General features: G+C 40.2%; 2 protein-coding genes across 3 annotated transcripts in view; both read left to right on the top strand.

The window, feature by feature from the left end:
- Positions 1 to 571: 571 nt before the first annotated feature.
- On the top strand, positions 572 to 18675 carry Zip48C (Zinc/iron regulated transporter-related protein 48C). 2 transcript variants are annotated; one of them, XM_046610956.2, is made up of 6 exons: positions 572 to 1309; positions 2525 to 2774; positions 4062 to 4216; positions 4774 to 4859; positions 15203 to 15460; positions 17230 to 18675. In XM_046610956.2, the coding sequence occupies exons 1-6, from the start codon at positions 1202 to 1204 to the stop codon at positions 17306 to 17308; spliced, it is 936 nt and encodes a 311-aa protein (XP_046466912.1). In that variant the 5' UTR covers positions 572 to 1201; the 3' UTR covers positions 17309 to 18675. The 2 variants fall into 2 exon arrangements, with proteins under 2 accessions (XP_046466912.1, XP_046466911.1); XM_046610955.2 differs by having other exon boundaries at positions 2525 to 2906.
- Positions 18676 to 20365: 1690 nt separating this feature from the next.
- The window catches only part of LOC124211707 (uncharacterized), a 91092-nt gene continuing 89153 nt past the window's right edge, over positions 20366 to 22304 (top strand). The window contains exon 1 of the mRNA XM_046611046.2: positions 20366 to 20498. The gene's annotated coding sequence lies outside the window, so the exon portion shown is untranslated. The remainder of the gene's footprint in view (positions 20499 to 22304) is intronic.

Genomic DNA, 22304 nt, shown 5'->3' with positions numbered 1-22304 from the left:
ATGGAAGACTGTTTCAGAATTTTTCGGATATCAAAACTTAATGAGACACTGAATTTTTTCAATTCGCAATTTGAAAAGTGCTCAAAAAAGAAAAAAAAAAGGAAATTCTTCATAAGAACATTGTTGAAACAGTTGTAACTATTAAATAAGCTAATAAATGAAGCAGTTGAAAGTTGACTTTGTATAAAACTTGGAAAAAATTAATTGCGCGTAATAGAGATGCCACTGTCCCATATAAAAGATTCGAGATATCGAGGTAAATATAAACGATACACGGTTATGTATTTGATTGAAATTTACTTTTCCGTCGTATAATTTCAACGTATATATTTCTTGTACGGGTTTTTCTCACTTTTCAATTCCAACGTTTTACACGCGATAGTTGTTGGTTATGAAGCAATCTTTTTACCGGCGTGGTCAATTGCTTGGTCGATAATACGTGAAACTGCTAACACCCCCAAACTCGACCAGACCCACCATACTGTTACGAAAAATAACGCAGGGCTATCAGTCTTTATACCTATATTCTCAGTCAACGTGGCCAGCACAGTGGGCCAGCACTGTGTGCGAAATACCTGTTTGACTAAACGCGAGCAAGTGGCGGCAACCACCTGTGACCCTGAGATCGGCCGATACGAGACCTTGAGTGTTTAACACATGAATTGAGTCTTTGAAACCGCAGGAAATCGGTTTGCGAGTTTCCGATAAAGTGATACGATAATCAACAAGGTTGAAAATCGCATGCCGCTGTTATTTTTGAAAACTCAGCTGCCTCTAGGTCGGCGGCGATGGCGGCGGTTGACCGGGAGGCGGGAGGGGAGTTTAAGTGGCCGGAATGGCGACAACGAGGACGGCAGCAGCGGTGACGTCTGCGGCTGTCGAGGCGGCGACCAGATAACTGCGGGGGAATGATTTCGCTTACGTACTCAGCGCCTTTTCCTCAATTTACCTATATTCATTCGCTCGTTGGCGAGGCACACGGCTGATACGCGTTCCACGAGCCTTGCTGCTTTTCGCACGAGCCAGAATCCAACACCGGTTTTCACCACCGCAAATTGATACACGTAGGCATAACCTCGCAAACTCATCACGGAACTCGGTGTCAGTCGAGATCTTGTTTGGCGAGGGACTCGACCACCGGAGCACGGTATCCAATGCCGGATAACTGGGTCGGAAAAGCTAATCACCAAAAACCCCGAAGATGTTGAGAGGATACGGACCTGTCACTCAGGCCCTTCTGGGCACTTTGTTCACATGGGGTTTGACGGCGGCGGGGGCCGCTCTCGTTATTTTCATACGCGGAAAACAGGTGAGTTCACACCAGGCATATCTGTAAGGACAAAGCAAACCTTTTACAATTTTTTCATCATCCGATCCCATCCTGCCTTCGTGTTCCCGATACAGCGATTCGTATGTTTACATTTTGGGTATAATTGTTTCTGTCATTCATCATTTTCTTTCATTTAATTATCTTTATCTCTTCTTCTTCTTCTGCTCTGTTTTAACGACGCTATTGCAGTTGGGAATCGTTGACACGTAATCTTTAACAAGTAACAATTATTTGGTCTTTAATTAAGCGTATGTATCAGACGACATGTATAATTAATAATTATATGAGATCAGAGGAGGGAGGATGTTTTTAAATATTGAGATATAAATATGAAATCATCCAAGATAGGATGCATATAAGTATTGAGTAATAAATATGGCATCAGAGATAGGAGGATGTCAAGAATACTCGGAAACATGTGAAATGTTACAAAAGTGGAATGCCTCTTTGGCATCTGAAATATTGCTTAGCCAAGGCGCAAGCGTAATTGGATAGTCTTAGAATACATCATTTGTCTTTATTTTAACCGTGCTTAGCAATACATTTATCATGTATCCTAAGAAAAATTCTATACAGAGTACTGGCATTACAGAAATGTTTTCACATTATTTTAAATACAATAACGAATATGGTAGAAAATGAAGGACAGGTAAAGAACTAAGAAACCGGAGCTTACCCTTGAACTACAAGGTTGATATCTAGCCTCATTCTGGTATGGAAATACATAATGTGTAATTATTCTGTAGAAAGGCCCACTAGAATCCTGAACCTTGTAATAAACTGGTACAGATTGTTTTCTTGTGAGTTTCGACAATAGCTCAAATTAACGTGAAATTGCTTTTTTTTCATCACATGTGCATCAGGTGGTGATGGTATCTGATTGTGAAATGATTGGGCATTGGTAGGATAATAAAGTGAATTGCAACATTGATATTCCAGATTGTAAAAGCATTGATAACTAAGTATGTGTTGGTTTTTCAGCTGTCTGCTGTTTGCCATCTGTTCAAATCAATAATAATCATATGCCTTTGAGCATACTTTATTAATTTATTTATGTTAATAATAAAGTTTCACACCTACCTCTTGGAAAACCTTTTCTTTCCACACCTATGCTTTTTCTACACTGTAGGTTATTTATTATACACTATGTGTCCTCAATGATTTTGTTTCAATTACAATTTCTTCTATTCACAGAGGAAACTACTGGATGTGAGTCTTGGTTTTGCAGCCGGAGTTATGATTGCTGCAAGCTACTGGTCCCTGTTATCACCAGCCATCACAGCCGCATCAGAGAGCAAAACTTACGGGGAAAATGGGGAATACGCGTTTTTACCAGTCGGACTTGGATTCCTCATAGGCGCTGCTTTTGTCTACGGCACAGACGTGTTGATATCTGCACTAGGCGTTCAGTCTCCGAATGTGGTTTTAGCCATGCAATCAGTCGGTACGAAACAAAGACGAAAAATCCTGGCAAAGCTAAAGAGCGACCAGGATATTGACGACAGTATTATTGTTAGTGAAGTTAATGTTAGTGGTGCAAAAGTCTACTCTGACATCGAGTCGACCACCATCGATGGTAGATACTATTCATTTTATAATTGTATAAATAGATACGTAATATTGACACTTGTGGCTTTGGGTGATGGGATCGGTTTTACAAGTACATATCAGCAAGTGTTGGTCTTGGGATTGGTGTCAATGAAGCCAAATTAAAGATCTCAACGGAGTTATTCATTACAAATTTTTAGATCAGAAATTTGTTTTACATCCAATGAAATACCGTTAAAAAATATTATCTCGCATTTTCACGAGCTGCATCTATTTATAAGTATCGAAAACTAGTATCGGAAATAATTGTCATTAGAATACATATTGTTGCATCTGACTAACTCACCCTTGTAGTTTTCTCAACCAATGAGTATTCACGAAGTCTTACTCAATCTCGTGTCTTACTGAAAATGCATGAAAACCAAATTTGATAGTTCATTCACTATTTAAAGTTCACATGAAACTGCACCTGTTTTACAGCTAGTAGAGAAAATCGGTTTTGTCTCTAATTCTTACCGCATGCCACGATCTACAAATGTGTAAGCATTAAGCACTTCGAAATCGGCGTATATGTGCATAATACTGAGTAACTGCATTATAACAAGTTAGAGGTGTATTAACATTGGATTCCCTGCTTTGTGATTTTCATGGCTAAAGCTGATCCTACTAACCCTGCATGCAAGAGTAAAAGCCTGTTCAGTTCACATTAGAATTATGTATATCATGACGGTCTTTGCGAGGAACAACTGGTGTAAACTATGTTACACTACCCATTTTGTCTCGGATCTTTTGAAGCTCTCTCATTGAAAGTATGTGATCAAAATTTTACTTCCTAAAGCACTGGCATGATAATTTGGCCAATTTGTGATAATCTATAAGGAGAATCCACATGACTAAAACTAAACAAAATTTTAACTTTTGAAAGTAATAATCCTTGACTTAAGGCATTGTCACACCTATGTAAAATAAACATGAGTTCTTCCTAAGAAGCAATGCCTAGACTACTGGTACACAGATATCGTTTTTGATAATCCAATAGTGATCGGCATTGAAAACCATATTTAAATCTACATATAGATAACGTTGCGATGGACAAAGTACTGACGACTGTGTACTTTACATTACCATTTCAGTTTAACATTAATGTAGTTTTATTAAAAAAAAAAATTGATGACTATTTCAGGCTTCTACGAACAAAGTACCAGAAGGAGACAAACAGTTAACACAGCTCCACGTGTTCCCGAAGCAGGAGACGTCGAAACTGTTTACGAGGACCCAAATGACGAAGCGAAAAATAACCAGTGGCGAAGGATACTGTTACTTGTTGTTGCAATCACGGTATGGTTCCTTCTGCAAAATACGATTATTAGTATGAAAGTTTTTTTAATCAAAGAATACAAAAAAGTATCTGTCGTCATTATTTGAGATATAGTGCCGCTCTATGGAAAACAATGTGATATACACTGTCACTTAGTAGTGGAAATACACTTTGCATGTTGAATGCATTGGCACAAAAATTTTGTAGATTCCAAAAATGTTTGATTCACAAGTACCAAGTTACAGTTTTTCAGAATCAGAATTTTTACTTCCTCAATGCTCATAAATGATTTTACTTGAGAAAATAAAAAAAGCACGTAACAGTTGTGTAATTATTTCAATGATGTCGTTATTGGAACGTTAAAGCAAATTCTAACCAAGGCTTTAATCAGTTGTACAAATGTTGGATCGATGTAGATTCAAATATTCAAACCACGTATATGTAAAGCAATCGTCAAGCATGGTATCGCATGTGTACAGTAGTTTGACCTTGGTAAAGTTTATAACTTTAGCCCAGTTATAAGACGTGAATACCTTTGTTATTTTTATAATTTTAATTACTTCTAATATTCTTGCAGGTTCACAATATTCCCGAGGGCCTTGCAGTAGGCGTCGGATTTGGAGCCATAGGAAGCACAGCCGAAGCTACTTTTGAAAGTGCAAGGTGAGTTTATCTTCATCTTTTCGTGAGTTTCACGATTCAGCATATACAATTATTGAGCTATACGAAAAATGCCAGACGCACTGTCACTGCCTTTTAGAAAATGGAATACTTGAACAAGCCGTAATAAACTTTTAACTCTGTATCCACGTCTACTCACAATCGTCACGCGGGTTGTAATTCTTTTTGAGTGGTGGGAAACGTGATAATTTATCGTTAATACATTAAGATTTCACGTCTTTATATCTGCTTTGTTTTCTCGCCGGACAATTCACAATAGGTTTTTCCGTCATTTCTTTTCCTTTTATTTTTACCATGATAATGGAATCCGGTTAGATAACACTGCAATGAAATCGGTGAGACGTGAAAAAATTAACTTTCGCGACGTTTCCTATTATCCCTTCTAAAGCTACACAATAAACAATCAACTTTTTAAATGTATTTGAGCTGGTAACAACCCGTGATTATCTGTACTCCGATACTGATTACGATAAAGCATTGACAATTACATATTAATTGATTGAAACAATACCATTGTCAGCAGCATCATATTTGTCGGCGCTATTATCGGCACCACAACTTCGATATGCATCTATGATCGGAATCTAAATCGACATAAGTAGCTAGTGTGTTTTTACTTGGATTCGTGTATCGTCCGTGGTTAGCGATGTCTACACATTGACAGATTATATCAAAATATACGTGATTTTTATTTCTCTTATGAAAATTTCATATATTGCGATAGTTAGATATTGCTTATCCGTGAGGTAATTGGATGATTTTAAATTTTGATTAATCAGTTTTCAACCAAATAATGATTGGCTCAGAGTTGCAGAGGTCGAAAAAGAGGTAGAATTTTACTTTTATACAAAATTGGCCGAGGGTTTTAGCTTGCAGCGAAATCTTACACATGGTGGTCACTAGTCAAAGAAAATTAGGAAGTCAGTGACAATTTTGGGAATTTTATGGCGGTTTGATAGAACGACGAAGAATAGAGCTTTTTGCATGAAAAAATATCCGAACGATTTGTTTTACTCGGTTTCATGACTATTAAGTAGATCATAAATAGGTTTTTTTTTGAAAACTAATTGATTTGGCGTTTCATTTATTAGATATTTGAAATGGCACTATTAGTTCGAATTTTAGTCTGGGTAAAATTATAATTTGGCCAAGGAAAGGTCAGGCAATAGTCAGGAAATATTTTCAACTATTATTGGTGGCCATCATTTCAAAGAATATAAAACCCCAAAGCTCAACAATCTGACGTTTTGGGGAAACCCTTAAATGGAAATTTCTCACTTTGCACAGCAGGTTAGGCTTTGCGTCATAATTTTCACTGTATCTAGGTCTCGGGAGCAATATTTGAAATCTTTTAATTTTATTGCGTATGCACAAGTTGTTTTCGCGTGTGTCTAACGAGTCTGCATTTTAATCTTCAGAAATATCGTACCAGCTTTTAGCCCAACCTGCAAGCATGCATTCAAATTCTAAAAGATGCGAGTTGAAAAGAAAAGAAACGGCTTTCATGAAGGTCTCACCATTTTGAAACTTGTTTTGACGTTTTCCGTTGGAAGTTCTAGAATTTTTTCCACCAAAACCTGAAAGGTGCAGATTGGCGTGACCATGAAATTTCAGTGAATCTATATTTGAATTATATAAAAATATGATGAAATCTTATGTTGGATACGGACAGCCAATGCTCACGTGCTTTGATCGATGTGCGATATGTACATTTTTTACTTACTTACTTATGCCCTTGTGATTTTCGGAATTACATCTCGCATAGTCGCATCTCGGATGATCAATGTATTTGTCCTTTCCGCGATTCCGGACCAACTCTCGCAAGATTATTTGCTAGGTACTTATAATACTCTATTAGCCGCTAGCACATATCAACTAATTACGAGTTTAATTTTTCCAAATTGAAAATCATGTATTGAGGAATTAGAAAATACATCGAGCACCAAATATTTATTTTTACAAAAATAGCGGTCCGTTAGGATTGTTAGAGAATAACCGTAGAGATAAATAGAAATACGGGATACCGTAATTTAATTCCTTCTTCTATGGGACCTAGAATGTTGTGTATTTAGCTAGCTTTAGTTGTCTCGCATTTCAAGATGTTCAAATAGTCATTACACTGGTACAGCGTATATTTGAATAATTTCACGTAAGAAGCCTCAATTTCCCAATTACAAACACTGAAATCCTGTTTTCTGAATGTTTTGTATAAATACATTCAGTTCGGTTGTTTTTATCGTCCCCGTTATAATTCTGGACGCACAAATATGACGTAACATGCATTCGTTACATCCATATACTACAAGGACAAAGTTCGGGGCAAGGTTATCGCGAAGAGGACGGAGATCAACTTTCATTCACAACTCTTAAATTCCTGTAAGACATACGTACCATACTGATGAAACGATACTTGGTAGTTGGAACAAGTTTCCCTCGACATATTACGCAGTTTATATAAATGTTAAGATTCACGCTGCGTCCTTCTACATCATTCGTTAAAAAAGTATCACGGAGAATTGAATACCTGTACGGGTATACCTGGATTTTCATCCCTGTTACTCGCGATAAGAACAATTCAATTGAAAACCCATTGACCAGAAGTAATGTATCCAATTCAACAACAGTTTATTCAAATGAAAAAAATGTCATTACTGCCTTATCTATATCTTATAAATAGTTCTTCTTGCAGTGTAGCATACATTTTGTCACATTTACAGGTGAACGTATAGTCCGATCGTACCCTCGACGTAGAGATGTCGCTACTCGGCCGAAGTTGTAGAAATCGGGTTTCATGCAAGAATAACGACAAGGTGGGCTCTCATTAGCCTGGAGTATGCGCGTATTATGCATATCTCGTGTAGGTATTTAATTACGAGTCGGTCCTGAATGACCGTAGACGTTTCTACAGCATAGGCATAGGTATAGGTGGGTACAGGAGGTGCTGTATGGTATATAATAACCATAGAACGCAACGGTACGCGGCGCAACGCAACGCCCCGACGTGTCACGCGGGCGAAGGGCCGTATATTATACAGCTGTCGGTGTAGTATGGGTGTCCCGTCATTCATAACCGTAGCGAGTTGTGTGTACGAACCGTCGCGGTCGTTCCCCCATTGACAAAGTGCAACTAAACGTGGATCGTGGATCGCTCGGTGATTCCCCCGCTCGGGCAGCCAATCGTCGGTTCCACGTGTATCGCGATAGCCGCGACGTGACGGCTCGAACGTTCTACAGGCCTTATACCAGCTACGTACGCGTTGTCACGCACACAGAGATATACGCGTATAATGTAGCAATCTACCTACTACTGGGGGAGATGGTTATCCATATAGAGACAGATAAACCAAGGTATGTAGATAAATGGCTGTGTAGGCAAAGCTCAGGCTGCAAAGACGCCCGACGGTAACCATACCGTAAACAGGTATAGAATATAATGTGCAGGTACATCAAGAAGAATTTCTACATAGGTAGGTATAACGTTATATCATATGCGCGGGTATGCTTGTATGAGAACGCTACGGGATATCGATCCATGCGCATGCATGCAGGGAATTTTTTTTTAATTACAAACCGTACGCTTATTTTGTTGTCGTCATTATTAATTTTATTATAATTATTTTTCTTTTTCATCCACGATGCCCGAAGGTATGCATAATGATGGTCTGTAATATCAGGTATAGGTTTTTGAAATTAATTATCATTTATAAAATACATCAAGTTCCAGTCATATAATCATCATATCTCGTCGCTTCGCCGTTACGTATTATCTATAAATCCTTATTACCCGGCCGTCCTCATTCGCTCCGCGTTAACACTTTGTCCTCGCTTTTTTTCCTTTCTTCTCCTTTCCTCGCACGAAGTTTCTCAATCGTCATATTCTCCTATTGTCATATTGCCCCTCACCTCCTCTTTCTCCTTCCCTCAAATCCCCTGCAATTAGTAGTCGAGCACGAGCGATTAATTCCCATTGATAATCGCTGGTTTTTCAATCGACCGATAATGCTCAACTGTAAATATGAAATTGGTACGTGTGGGGGCGTCGAGGAAACATCCATGCCCATACGCTGCAGTGTATCGCGTCAATAGCTAGAGAACCGAGCAGCGGAAACCGGCGCCGGTATAACTTCCGGTCTCGGGGTTCCCGGGATATTATAGATACACGCGCTACTGCATGTCCGCCCTGAGGACGAGCCGTAGGGAAAGACGGGCGCGTGCCCACGTATACCGAAACAAAGTTTATTGTACGCAGCACGTATGTGCGGTATAAATAAGGTCATATGTAGCTGCTTGCTATCGTGCGTATTCTTACATGCCTGTGTTTCACACTCTTGCATCTTGCGTGCATGAAAAAAAGTTGGCGCAACGGAGGCAACTAGTACGTACCATAACGATAACGGTGGACTGAGGTAAACTTGGAATGGGAATAGCAATGGGTATGCTCGCACAGATGTGGGCTACGGGATACGCGTGCTGGAATGCAAGCTTTTGACTTAGCGACGGTCTGAAACCACGCTCAGGGGTGAACAAGAAATTTTACACCGTGCCATCGGTCGGTGGAAAATTTAAAAAAAAAAGCACTAGGACTTTTGTTAGACGCGCTTGATCCATGCCAGTTTTCCCATGGCTTTCACAGCTCGAAATTAATTTTCCATTCAAAAACTTATTGACTCGCCGGTAGGAAAAGAATTTTATTCGAAAGACCACTTAATTTTCAAAATTTGGCGCGCAAATTAGCATAGCTCGTTATCCGACTGAAAACAGAATTAAAAATCTCACAAGTGATGAGAGGAAAGAAATTGACGACTACATGTTGCATTTAAAATCCTTAAGGAATATCAAAGATTAAAATTTATATTCTATGTTAAATATTGAGTTATTTATAAATTTGTTGCACAATCGGTAAACAGCATGACTGTTATCAAACGGAATTGGATTTACACGGCGATATGTATAGTATACATTCGCTTAATACTTTCTATAGCATTGATGCGAACAATCTATGTAAAAGGTCAACCTTCACGCCAGCAGGGGCGAAGTTTAAACGGCGTTCTCTGGATCGGGCGCGTCGGAAATAGTCTCCGAGGTATTTTCATTGACGTATATTCTGCATCTCAGGTTCCAGAAAGATAGTCGCACATACGTCTTGAATAATTTCTAAGAAAAGAGATATACATAGCGAGGGCTAAGAAACCAAGGGCGCAATCCACTGTTTTATCAATTTGTGGGATAAATCCGCGTCTTTGATTATTCTTTTTTTTTTTTTGTTTTTTTTTTTTTGTGGTTGCACACAACCCTTGAGTTCTCAGTCCTCGATACGCACGTCTAACAGTTCAATACTATTGCGGTAATCTGTTCTATGAATCTTTCCTGAACTGCAACGCAGCAGTTTTACACTCCTAAAAGTGTAAATCTATGCATATTAGGGTGGTCCTTGTTTAGAGTGTTGACGAATTTTTACCGCCCCATCACTGAAATCAATTTCAAATCATTTAAAAAGAGTCGCCAAATTTTTTCAGATTCATACAGCAAGTCTGAGATAGCCCGCATTGTGATCGAAGTTTCTTATGGAAATGACATGAGAAAAACTTTTTTTCGCATTATATATTGTATCGTGAAAGTAATAATGTTCCAAAAAATCTGTAACTGCGAGGTTTTAGTCGGCATTAGTGATGCTATATGAAAAAAAAATACACATCATCGTGCGAGGCAATCTAGACGAATTGCACTTCCTCTAAATAAAAAAAAAAAGTCAGGTTTCGAGGTTGTGCAATTCGTTTAGATTGCCTGGTACGATGATGTGTATTTTTTCCCAGATAGTAGCACTAATTCTCACCAAAACCTCGCGGTTACAGATTATTTGGAACATTATTACTCTTGCAATAAAATATATACTGAGAAAAAAAGTTTTACCCATGTTAATTTCCATAAGAAACTTCGATCACAATGCGGACTATCTTACAATTAGATTAGATGTAAAAATCTGAAAAAATTAGGCGATTGTTTTCGAATTATTTGAAGTTGATTTGGGGGATGGTCTGGCAAAAATTCGTCATCAACACCCTGAATAAGGACCGCCTTGATGCATACATCCTATACGGTATTACAACTTAAGGATCATAATTTTTCCGTGAAGCGTGCAAATTTACGAAAGCACGATAGGCACAAGAACGCATCCAACACAAGGCATACCCGACAACGTTTCATCTAGGCGAACGTTGTATCGCAGAGAGCGTATTATACCTATACACCAACGTAAGTATTGCGTTCGAGTAGGCGGCAGCGGTGAAGTGAAACAATCTTTGGAATGCGGGATCATCGTGTATGCGCGTTGCGCGTCCGTTACCTGGAATGTACGAGCGAGGAGTCTGCAGCAAGCTCGCGTTGCAAGTCTCGGAGACGTGGATCGGCATTAAGAACCCGTCGACGTCCTCATCCGGCGCGGCTGCTCGACGTTACCTCGCTTATGCATTCGTGTGTGTAACGTAGAAGCCGCATGGAAGGCGTCGGGAGGAAATTGTCCCGAGGCGGGACAGGGCGCGATTATTCCCCGGATTAGAAGGGGGCGAAATAAAGGTCGTCCGCACTCTTGCCCTCTTTATTACGATCACAAATCCCCCCCCCCCCCCGCCGCTCTATTTCTATCTTCTCACCCTGCTGCACCCCGGTCGGCAACCGCAAGGCCGGCTGGTGACCCCTGCGCGCATCAACCGGCCCTCCCCGTGCTCTTCTCCAGCTGATCACACCTCGAGTCGAGAGTTGTTGCCTCGAGCTGTTTTAGTTAGCCAACGGATAATACAATACGGGGAGTCCGTCGAGTGTGTCTGAGGGTCTGTGCACCGCGCAGGAGTCTCTCCGTAACGTCCCGGTCGGCGCGGCGCGTTGCGCCAGCAGCTAGCGAGGGAGGCCGTCGTGGTGGGGCTCTGGAATGCATGGGAACGCGGTGTCGAGTCGGCCGAGCCGACCGGCCGCGATTCGCCCGTGCCGCATTCCTCCGGCTCCCGAGGCCCACCACACCGGCCTCCACCGCGTACACGGACGCTCCTACACCGGCCACCTTCAGGGATTGCCTGCTCACCGCGAGAGGAACACGCGGACACTCCGAGATTCTTTTTTACCTAACCCTTCCTCACGGCGCGCCCACCGCGCCAAGACTCTTCGACGTTGCGGAGGGAGGCTTTCTCTCTCTCTCTCTCTCTCTCTCTCTCTCTCTCTCTCTCTCTCTCTCTCTCTCTCTCTCTCTCTCTCTCTCTCTCTCTCTCTCTCTCTCTCTCTCTCTCTCTCTCTCTTTCTCGTCATATGCTGATATTGTCCAATATTGTTATGGACAAGAATAAAATATCTATCATCTGTCTATCTATCTATCTCTATGTATCTATCTATAGAGAATACAGTGTGCACTCTCTCAACAAGGTCGCTTCCCCGCTTTCGTACTCGGTTGCCGTCCCTCCACTCCCTGACCCAAGTATATCTTTGAAGCACAACTCTCTCAATAGAGCCGCACAGCAAATGCAATGGTTCCGTCATTTCCGTTACGACATAAACAAACATATTCCTATTTAAACACACAATATTTCACGTAAAAATTTTACATGAGTAATTGCGTATAAAAAAAAAATAACCGGACGTGTTAATAAAATATTGACGCGCAAGTATTTTTCCAGGCTAAAATAAAATGAAATGGGAATCTAACCGATGCAGACAACGTATTCGCGCGTGCATGAGAGGCTGGCCCTACTTTATGAGAGTGCTTGCGACTTTTTTTTTGTGACGCGACGTTCGCGTGAAGATATAATTGGGGGGCTTCCGATTCCTGGAAAATAGCTTCTCCCCTCTTGTACTGTTGTGGCCCTATTGAGAGAGTGGCTTGAGAGAATTTTTTTTGACAATTGCAACTCGTCGTAATTTACATGCGCAGTCAACTTAGGAAAAACGTTACTAGCACGGTGGGCAGAGTGACCGTAACCCGGCGATTCTTGAATAGGCGAGGGGTTATGTTTCACTGTGATTTGTCAACCATTCGATTCTAGGGAATTTGTTTATTGTCAGCGAAGGTTTGCTTCAGGCTGCGAACACCGATGTCGGCCAATCAAAGTTGAGCAAATTTAATCGCGCGCGTTACAAGCAGATCCTTTCCAGAGAACTTGAAGGTATGCGTGTATACATACACGTTATATACACATATAACGTATGCCTTAGTGTGATCCATCCATACCTTATATCTTGTATCTATATCTATACCTTGTATGACACACTGATGCAGGCGAAAATATTATACCGTACAGCTGCGGTATGCGCTCTATAAGCATTGAGGTGCCGCGGGTTCAACCTTATTTCCTTGCTATACCACCGGATGGCAGACATGGGGATTATGGGGACCCTCCATCCTGGATACGTATCTGGTTTGTTCGGTTTTTGTAAGGAAGTCAGGGTTGATTCTCTCGTTTATTTCGATCATTATGTAGCCTATGTTACTTCTCTAGATACGAGGTTAACATGTATCCGAGTTTCATGCAGATTGATCCACTGGTCCTTGAGTTTATCGGCAACAAAGTGTATCCACTTTTCCCCACCGATATTAAGCTTCTTTTTACGATACAACAGAGGCGGAAATTTCTCAATGCAAACGCTTCGTTGCAGCGTATAGAAGTCAGAGAATAATCTGATATACTTGCGCAGAAAAGTTCTGAAATACTTCGCTCGATTCCTGCACACCATCGAAGAATTTACCGCAGAGTAATATTTTTAATAAATTTAGACGAAATTGAGCTTCTGATTAACTTGGAAATGGGAGAGTACGGCTGGAGATTTTTGGGTAAAACGAATGGCATCGATGGGTTTTCGACTTGGCGTACTTGGTACTTACAAGTATCCGGTTCACAAATCCTTGGGTAACCGTTGTGTCCCCCGCGAGGACGATAAAAATGCCAGGTAGGAAACGAAGCATGGGAATGACGGCGGCAGATCGAGAAGGTCTCTTCTTGCTTCTTAGAACCTGGGTGACCTCCCCTCGCTCACCGGTTAACTGTACATAATATCCGTATACGTAGGTATCGAAAGGTAGAGGTGCTGCTGTTAGCTGCCTGACTCTTCGTCGGGGTTCGCCGGCGCTCGGAAGCGTTCACAGATCATCGTTAGGAATGCGTCGCGTCGACGCGGCGTTCGGCCCGGGTGCACCCAAGGAACGTGGTGCCTGTGGCTCGTTTCTTCCTACTTCACCTGTTACGTCTCTCTTTCTACGTTACTGCACCGTCCCGGGGGTGCTTAGTATTTCTACGCTGGCTCCCATCCCCCGCCCCTCCCCACCAATCCTGCAGCAGTGAATACCTATGCTCGTATACATGCATACGCAGACCTATATGCACACTCGGAGATAGTATTTATTACGGTTTAATTAATATTTATTACATACTTAAGGTGAAAGTCAATTATTTTTTATCACGATAAAGATAAGTAAAATTTATTCTAAAGATCGTTTGTAAACGATTAATCAATTTTTAATTCATCTTCTTTCTGTACACAAATAACGTGCGACTTTTTATGAATGTACGAGATTTTCAGTGGGTTTAGGGGATATTGTATATAAGCAATGCGTGTAATATTTATACACCTGAGGACATGTAGGAATTTCTGTCTACATGGATTTTTTTAACGTATATATATATATCTTTGTATTACAGCAGTTTGTTACGGTGGTCTTCTCTGTGAAGAAACTTCGTCTCTTCTGATTGGATGTAGAGTCAAAGTAAAAGTGATCGTCGTTGTAAGCCGAAGGAAGCATTCTTCGTCAAAAATTCATTGTATATTTTCTACGAATATCACGCAACGGTGTATTTTACAGGATAAATTAACGAATTAATCTGGAGTATGTGTAAGAAGTTATTCTTTGGTAGCCAATATTTATCCGGAATCTGAAACGACGTCTGAAATTGAGTTGTTAACGTGTTATCAGTGTGGCCTGAAATTATAACGTCATAATTATAGAATTATACCTTTGCCAAGTTTTGAAAGGTCTTCGATGATCGATCGATACGCTCGGCATCCTTACCGGGACACAGCTTTTACTTTGACTGGACTGAATGTATAAACAGCTGCGATGGTCGAGGAATTTTATATTTAGTTTATAATATTTTAAAGTTACTTACGATATAAGTTATGTGGATCGTTTTACGATGACAAACGATCGTCAAAAGATTCTTCACGCTTATTCTTTGCATTCTCGAATGTAAACTTTTGCCACGATCTAAACACCTGGATTCTAGCTGTTGTGTTCCTACGGAATACGTTTAAGGTTGAAATAACGGAGGGTTGAATCCTGGCTGTTTTAGAAACTTGGCGATCGGAATTGGGATACAGAACTTCCCGGAGGGTCTGGCCGTCTCTGTTCCTCTCCAGGCTGCTGGATTCAGCACGCTAAAAAGCTTCTGGTACGGACAACTTTCGGGAATGGTTGAACCAATCGCCGGGGTCTTGGGCGCGGCTGGTGTCAGCTTAGCATCGGTGGCCTTGCCTTACGCTCTCTCCTTCGCTGCCGGTGCCATGATTTACGTTGTCGTCGACGACATCGTTCCGGAAGCTCATTCGAGGTAAGTTGCATCATCCCTCCTGCCACAAAACATCCCGCTAAACATTATCGGTTTCAACATTCTCCACATTTTTCTTCACTCATAATCAAAAAGAGTAAGACTAAGTCAAGCCTGCGGGTAAATTTTGACAACCGTTGAAACAATTAACCCTTTGAGTCACAGCGGTAAGTATTATTATCACCTATTTTTAATACTTAGGACTTAATGTAAATTATTATTGTTAGAAACAAATTGATTGAAAAAAATCGGGAAAATTGAAGGAATAGTTCATTTCCGAGAAATTTACCTCTCTACACACGTATATTTTTTACATAAATTACAATTTAGGATGGCGGATCGAACATGGCGCACGAAAATTTCAAATTCTATCGAATGCGGAGAAAAAACTCTGTCCACGGGTTTTTAGGGTCGCTGATTACAAATCTGAAATCAGATTTCGAAAACTTAGTATGGCTAATCCAATCAACGATCCCGAAAACCCCTGCATAGAGTTTTTTGTCCGTAATCGATCAAATTTGAAATTTTCGTTCACTATATCGGATCCACCATCTTGAATTTACAAAATCTGATTTCAGTAACCCCAAAAACCATAGAATACTATCTTGTTATAAAATTTGACTCGGCACAATAACGTGTGACTCGAAGGGTTAACGGCTGTCTAGTCTCGACAACTGCAGCAACTTTCTCGCGCTTTAGCCGCAATTTTTACCCCTGCAGGAACCCTTAACGTACAGGTATGGAAACTCGAAGGAAGAAAAACGAGTCCGTGTAGGTGCTGCATGCATACGTGCACGGTGAGCCGAGGGGTAAACTCCTTGCAGGGGGTATGGCGAATTTTTTCCCAGGCCCTCTGCATTGTCATTATAATTGGCTTCTTTGTGCTTCGCGTGCGTCTTGTAACCGTCCGTCCACGCGTCCCGGGCCCCTGGGTGTCCTGAGATACTCGCTCGTCGTACGCTCCCTCGGGAACACATCTCGTTTCTTCTTTTCTTCGAGTATATGTATATACACGTACGAAAGTGAAAAACGAACGATCCTCCTTCCTGGAACCGGATATAGGACTCTTTGAGCATTCTGCTTTCCTCACGGTATTATACAGCTATCCGACAAATCCAGGGGTCATCGCGCAGAGTATCGCAGCAGACTGCCAAACCATCACCACACTTGCGTACCTTATTACTTTTCAGGTTTTCATCGCTTTTATACGAAGTTTTTACACTCGATTCCGACGTTAGGAGGCTTGGAAAAATTTCATATTGTAATATTTAGGGATTTATTTGATTTTCGACACGGGACTGAAGAATTCGGTATACCTCGAAAAATGGAATTTTTTTTATCACGTGTTATGAAATTTTGTATAAATGTCGAACTTGAACCTCGATGGCGTGTAAAATTTGTTTCAACCAAAAGAGAATGACTCAGCTTCGAGGCGATCTCTACAATTAATTTTACAAAAGTAAAACTCTTCGTGCAGGAAGCACCTTGAAGTTTGAACGACTTACATATTCTTGGAGAGTAATTTCATTTTGAACATGATAATTCTAGTCACTTTACCATTACATTATTCATATTTTGTGTTGTTTTAATAATCGTTGTAACTCGTATCATCAAACATTCTTTGTCTGTCGAACGAAAATTGTTTGAAAAGTTTTTCTCACAATTTTCACGTATTTGTCATTAGGTACATGATCAAATTTAAAACGGTGATTTTCTATAATGTAGGTATAATTAGTGACATGTGTCTATTTTTTCCTTTTCTTTCCACGCAGTGGTAACGGAAAGCTAGCAAGCTGGGGTGCAATTGTTGGCTTCCTTATTATGATGGCGCTCGACGTTGGCCTTGGATAAAAATACGGAAGTAAACGCCAAATGATTACAGCATGGAAAACGTGCAGGTATATGCCGCCTTCCCCACCGATGGATTACTCGCGGGTTTCTTTTTTATTTAATATTATATACAACGACGAGCCGATTATACCAATCGGTGTTTTAAATTTCACGTGAGTACATACGGTATTCGAAATCCCGGCTTGCGTATGTACATGAATTTTTATACATACCACGTATATTATATGTATGTAAAAATGATTACATCTGAAACCAGCATTACGTGGGTAAACATGTAAATAACTTTAGAATTTTAATACACGCATGCACAATAGTTTATACGTATAAGTGTACGTATTACTCACGTGTTCGGATGACTACAAAGGTGACTGATTCTTACGCGAAAATTTCAATTAAATAATCAACAAGTCAGGCATATGCATTTGAATATGGTCTGCTCGTTTATATTCGTAAAGTCTTCCGCTACACGTACAATTTCCTATGGTGCGAATACGTCAAATTTCGAGTAATTTAAATATCTTTATATGTTATCATATTTTATACTATTTTAGATACCTTCTCTTACCAAACCCCAATATCGTCTTGAAAATCCTCTCATAAACAATGCCCGAAAATATTAAAATCATATTACATAGTGAAAAGTACAGTTATAGACATTGCAAAAAACATACTGGTAACAAATGTCAATTTCCGTACATCTGAAAATCGGTAAGAAAAAAAGAAAAAGAAAAAAACAAAACGTATCTTGAGGGTGAAGCAATTTATTGTACCACAAATCGTTATATATAAAACTTCTTTCCCATTCCACTAGAAATGTGACCTAATTGACGTATTTAATTGACTCCCTACAATATGCGTGGGTATACGTGTGTGCTTGTGCGAATGGGTTTAAGTTTGTACAAAATTAATATTCCCGATAATGATAATTTTATTTCAACACGACGACGTTTTCAATTACATGCGTGCAATTGGGTATTTTTTTTTCTTCTTCAATATGATGTACTTATGTATAAAAATGATATAGAGCATACGAAACGAACTGTACATAGATAGTAACTTTAATTATGTATACATACTTGTATATATGTATGCACGCACATGCTGTATATGTAAATATATTAACTTAACATAGTACCAGCAGGTCAATGGCCCAGTTTTACACCGCGGCAGTATTTAACACGCGCATATGTATAACTATATTATACCTTTCCACCTTCCTAACTAATGCGTGCCAAGAACTTAAACTCTACGGCGTTTACACCAATCATTTGAAGTCAGGTTACCGAGTTCGGTTAAAATACCTTCCGTGTACGTACACCTGAAAGTACGGGAAATTGACAGCGACAGCTAATTTATTTCACCGTTTTCAATAAACATATTTATACATGTGTCTATCGATTCGTTCAACAGTAATTATTTACTAAACTAGAAAATTCGTATGTAATTTGGGCGCATTGTATGCTCAGAGATCGTCAGAGTCAATTATTCAACCGTGACGTAAGAAAAAACAAAATTAGGATATTTTTTTATTATTCATAATACGTTGCTAAATCGTTGTAAATAGTACGGAAAAAGGGGATTGAAAGAAGGATAAACAGTTTGCCGGATTCGAATCTACGAAAAACAACGTAGCCCAAAATTGACGGAAAGTTCAAGTGGCACCGAATCACCCGCCGAAATCTGGTCCCGAATCGTGTGATCGTTGAAAAATAATCGCAAATACCCCTTGTGACGTGTCTTCATAATTGTATACTTGTTCGTGCTCTCGATATCCTAGATAACGATGGACGAGATTTCACTTGTCGACGACGATTACACCGGGCAGAGAGAAAATCAACGGGACAAATAACTGCATCGTCGGAATCTTGAGCGGGCATAGGATCCGGAGGGAGGACAAAGTACAGGGTGAAACTGGTATGAATGAACGGACACGAGGCCGTTAACGTGGCTGAGAAGTGGGGGGAGGGGGGCGTTCGTAGAAGGCGACAATATCGCCTGATCGTCGTTCGTAAAACTCGTAACGAGGTTGAATCTAAGGGCTGCTAGCCGAGTGAACGAACGTACGAACGGACCCGCGCTGCTCCCTTCTTTCCACTCATCCCGCAGGTACGTATTTATCCATGTATGCGTCTACGTGTGTAGACGCGTAAGTCTCTCGGTTGCATGCACTAGGCGACGATGCGATGCGTCGCTGCAGCCGCATTCGTATACCTAGAAAGAAGCTGCGAAGGTGGGGGCAGGCGCGGCATGTTCGGGTCACGCCGATGACGACAGCTGCAGTCTACGATCGTGCATCGCGTCGTTTGTGGCGATGCACCGCCTCGATTAGACGTCGTTGTCCGTCGTCTGTATTTGCCGGGTTTAATACAACGGTACAGTGATTATCGCGAAATTGTGAATTTATAGTTTACGACTATCGAGGCTCGTTTGAATTCTTCCCGCCGAAATTTCGAAGCTGCGATGCGATATTGTTTCATCGATACGTATAGGTATACCTATGTATCACCGTTACGCTTTGCGATGCGTTATTGTTTTTATCACAGCGCCGGCGATCTTGCGGCAACGTTCACTCCGGTGGATCGTTCACCTGAATTTCAACGTTATTGTATTATATTTGTGTCGTTACCGGCAGTACGTTGCTACTACAGCGACTCAACTGTTTAGAACTGGAAGAACGGTTCATGTTATAATTTACGATCTTGACCGAGTTTTACCTGTCGCTCGTGCAGCTTACGTTTGTTTATCTTAACCCCAAAATACGATGCACGCATGTGTGCCAGTCGTTGATCATGTCCGATATGCGCGCCCGTGAGTTCCGGCTTCTCGTTTCGCGATTCATTCAAAGTCGAAACCGGAAGCTATGGGTATACGAATGAAGATGACCGATTCGAATCGGTCTTAGTGCGGAAGAAAAAATTGGGCTAATCGAAAATGAAGACCACCGCAGGTGCTATTTATATTATATACAATACATATCTGCAATGCATTTTAGGGAATTGAACTTCTTCGGCAGTGAAATTTTCGTGAATAAGAGTGTCGATAACAACGATCAAAGGCCCACGAACAAACACGTATTAACGCAGCCTGAATCCCCCCCCCCCCTTTTAAAATTCACCGCCGCCCTTTCTGCTGAAGATTGCGTCGACGCGACGTGAAGCTTTCGAATTCCGAAGGACCCCTAACAAATGTGGTGAGTATCCCTTGTGATGATAATAATATGTATATCGCATTTAGTTATAACTCGGTATCATGTATTTAGATGTGATTTTATACTACACTTACTGCTACGTAATGACCATCAAGGCAAACAATATTTTTATTGTCACTGAAAAGTGTATTATATGATTATAAATACTCGCAACGCCCGAAACAACAAATTCCAATATTGCATTTGGGTTTTGTAAGCTCATTTTTTTTTACCAGAATTGAGAATAATACCCGTAGGCGCCGAAGTTTATTATTTGTCGTTTTTACACTCACTGGAAATTATATTTAAATTGAAATGTTTTTATCTCGATATTAATTCGCGCTGAAGACGAAAGATCGGTTGTGATTTTGAATCGATTTGATTTCTTTTAACACAAAATTCAATCTGGATCAGGCTGTTTGTAGTTATACATTCTTCGATCCTCTGCCATGATCACTTACAGTTTGTAAAATCATAACGACGAAATATTTGACATCGGAGAATTCGAGGAAAAGTTAGGTTACGTTTCTGGGAAAAAATATTACATGTATATATATATTAGGATGATCCTTACTTAGGGTTTTGATGATTTTTTTTCAGACCATCCCCCAAATCAACTATAAATAATTCAAAAACAATTTCCAAATTCTTTCAGATTTTTATATCAATTCTAACCCGTGCCTGTAAATGGATGGATATCACCATTTAAAATACACCTGTTTCAGATACATTCTCAGCATATAATTTATTGTAAGGGTGACGATTTTCGAATCAATCTGTAATTGCGAAAATTTAGTGAATATTACTACTACTATCTGAGAAAAAATTCACATCATCATACCAACCAATCTCGACGAATTGCACACCCTAGAAATTTGACTTTTTCTTTTTATTTACAAGAAATGCGATTGTCTATATTACCTGGTATGATGATGTGAATTTTTTCTCAGATAGTAGCACTAATGCTGATTAGAACCTCACATTCATGAATTTTTTCGAACATTATCACTCTTACAGTAAAATATATACTAAGAACGTGTCCGAAACACGTGTATTTTAAATTGGGAAATCCTTCCTCTCACAGGCACGGGTTACAGTTGGTATAAAAATCTGAAAAAAATTGTGAATTGTTTTTCAATTATTTATAGTTGATTTGGTGGGGTGATCCGGAATAAATTCGTCAACATTCTAAATGAGGACCACCCTAATATATATACATATACATACCTGTACAAATACTGTCATGTCTCGCAGTCACGTAGAACGTTTCGGTCAAACTGAAACTCGTATTGCTTGTTCAGCAACGTTATTAAACCCATGGAATTAGGAAAAAAATTAATGACGATATAACGAAGCCTTAAAAGAATAAAATCGGACGTTTAAAATTTTCAACAATTTGCACAATTTATTTTACCCATTCAATTTCAATCGCAAAATAGTGAAAATACATCACGTTTCGGTTCCTGAAGACCTCCAGAAAAGGACAAGGAGGGATTTTAAATTTGATTTTTAATTCCTTCGAGGTAGATACGCACTTGAATTCGGTCAAATCGGTGTCAGGTCGCGGAATTTCTCCCGAGATATTCCGGCTCAGGAATTCCTTCGTTCCAAGCTAGCCGCCTTACACGCGGCTTTGCAGTAGGGCCTTCAAAGAGCGGTGACCTCTTGTTGACCTATCAGCCCGGCGGCGCAGCTTTACTTCCGGTAATGTCTCTCTTCGTTCTTTTTCTCCAATAGCTGGTATTCATGCTTATAAGCATAGACTGCACCCGTGTTCTTTTCGTTTGGCATGTTTTGTTGCGCATTTTT

This window comes from Neodiprion pinetum, chromosome 2 (genome assembly GCF_021155775.2).
Source record: "Neodiprion pinetum isolate iyNeoPine1 chromosome 2, iyNeoPine1.2, whole genome shotgun sequence".
Lineage (NCBI taxonomy): Eukaryota > Metazoa > Arthropoda > Insecta > Hymenoptera > Diprionidae > Neodiprion > Neodiprion pinetum.
The sequence above is the reverse complement of the archived record's forward strand: the minus strand, read 5'-3'. Positions and strand labels throughout refer to the sequence as shown.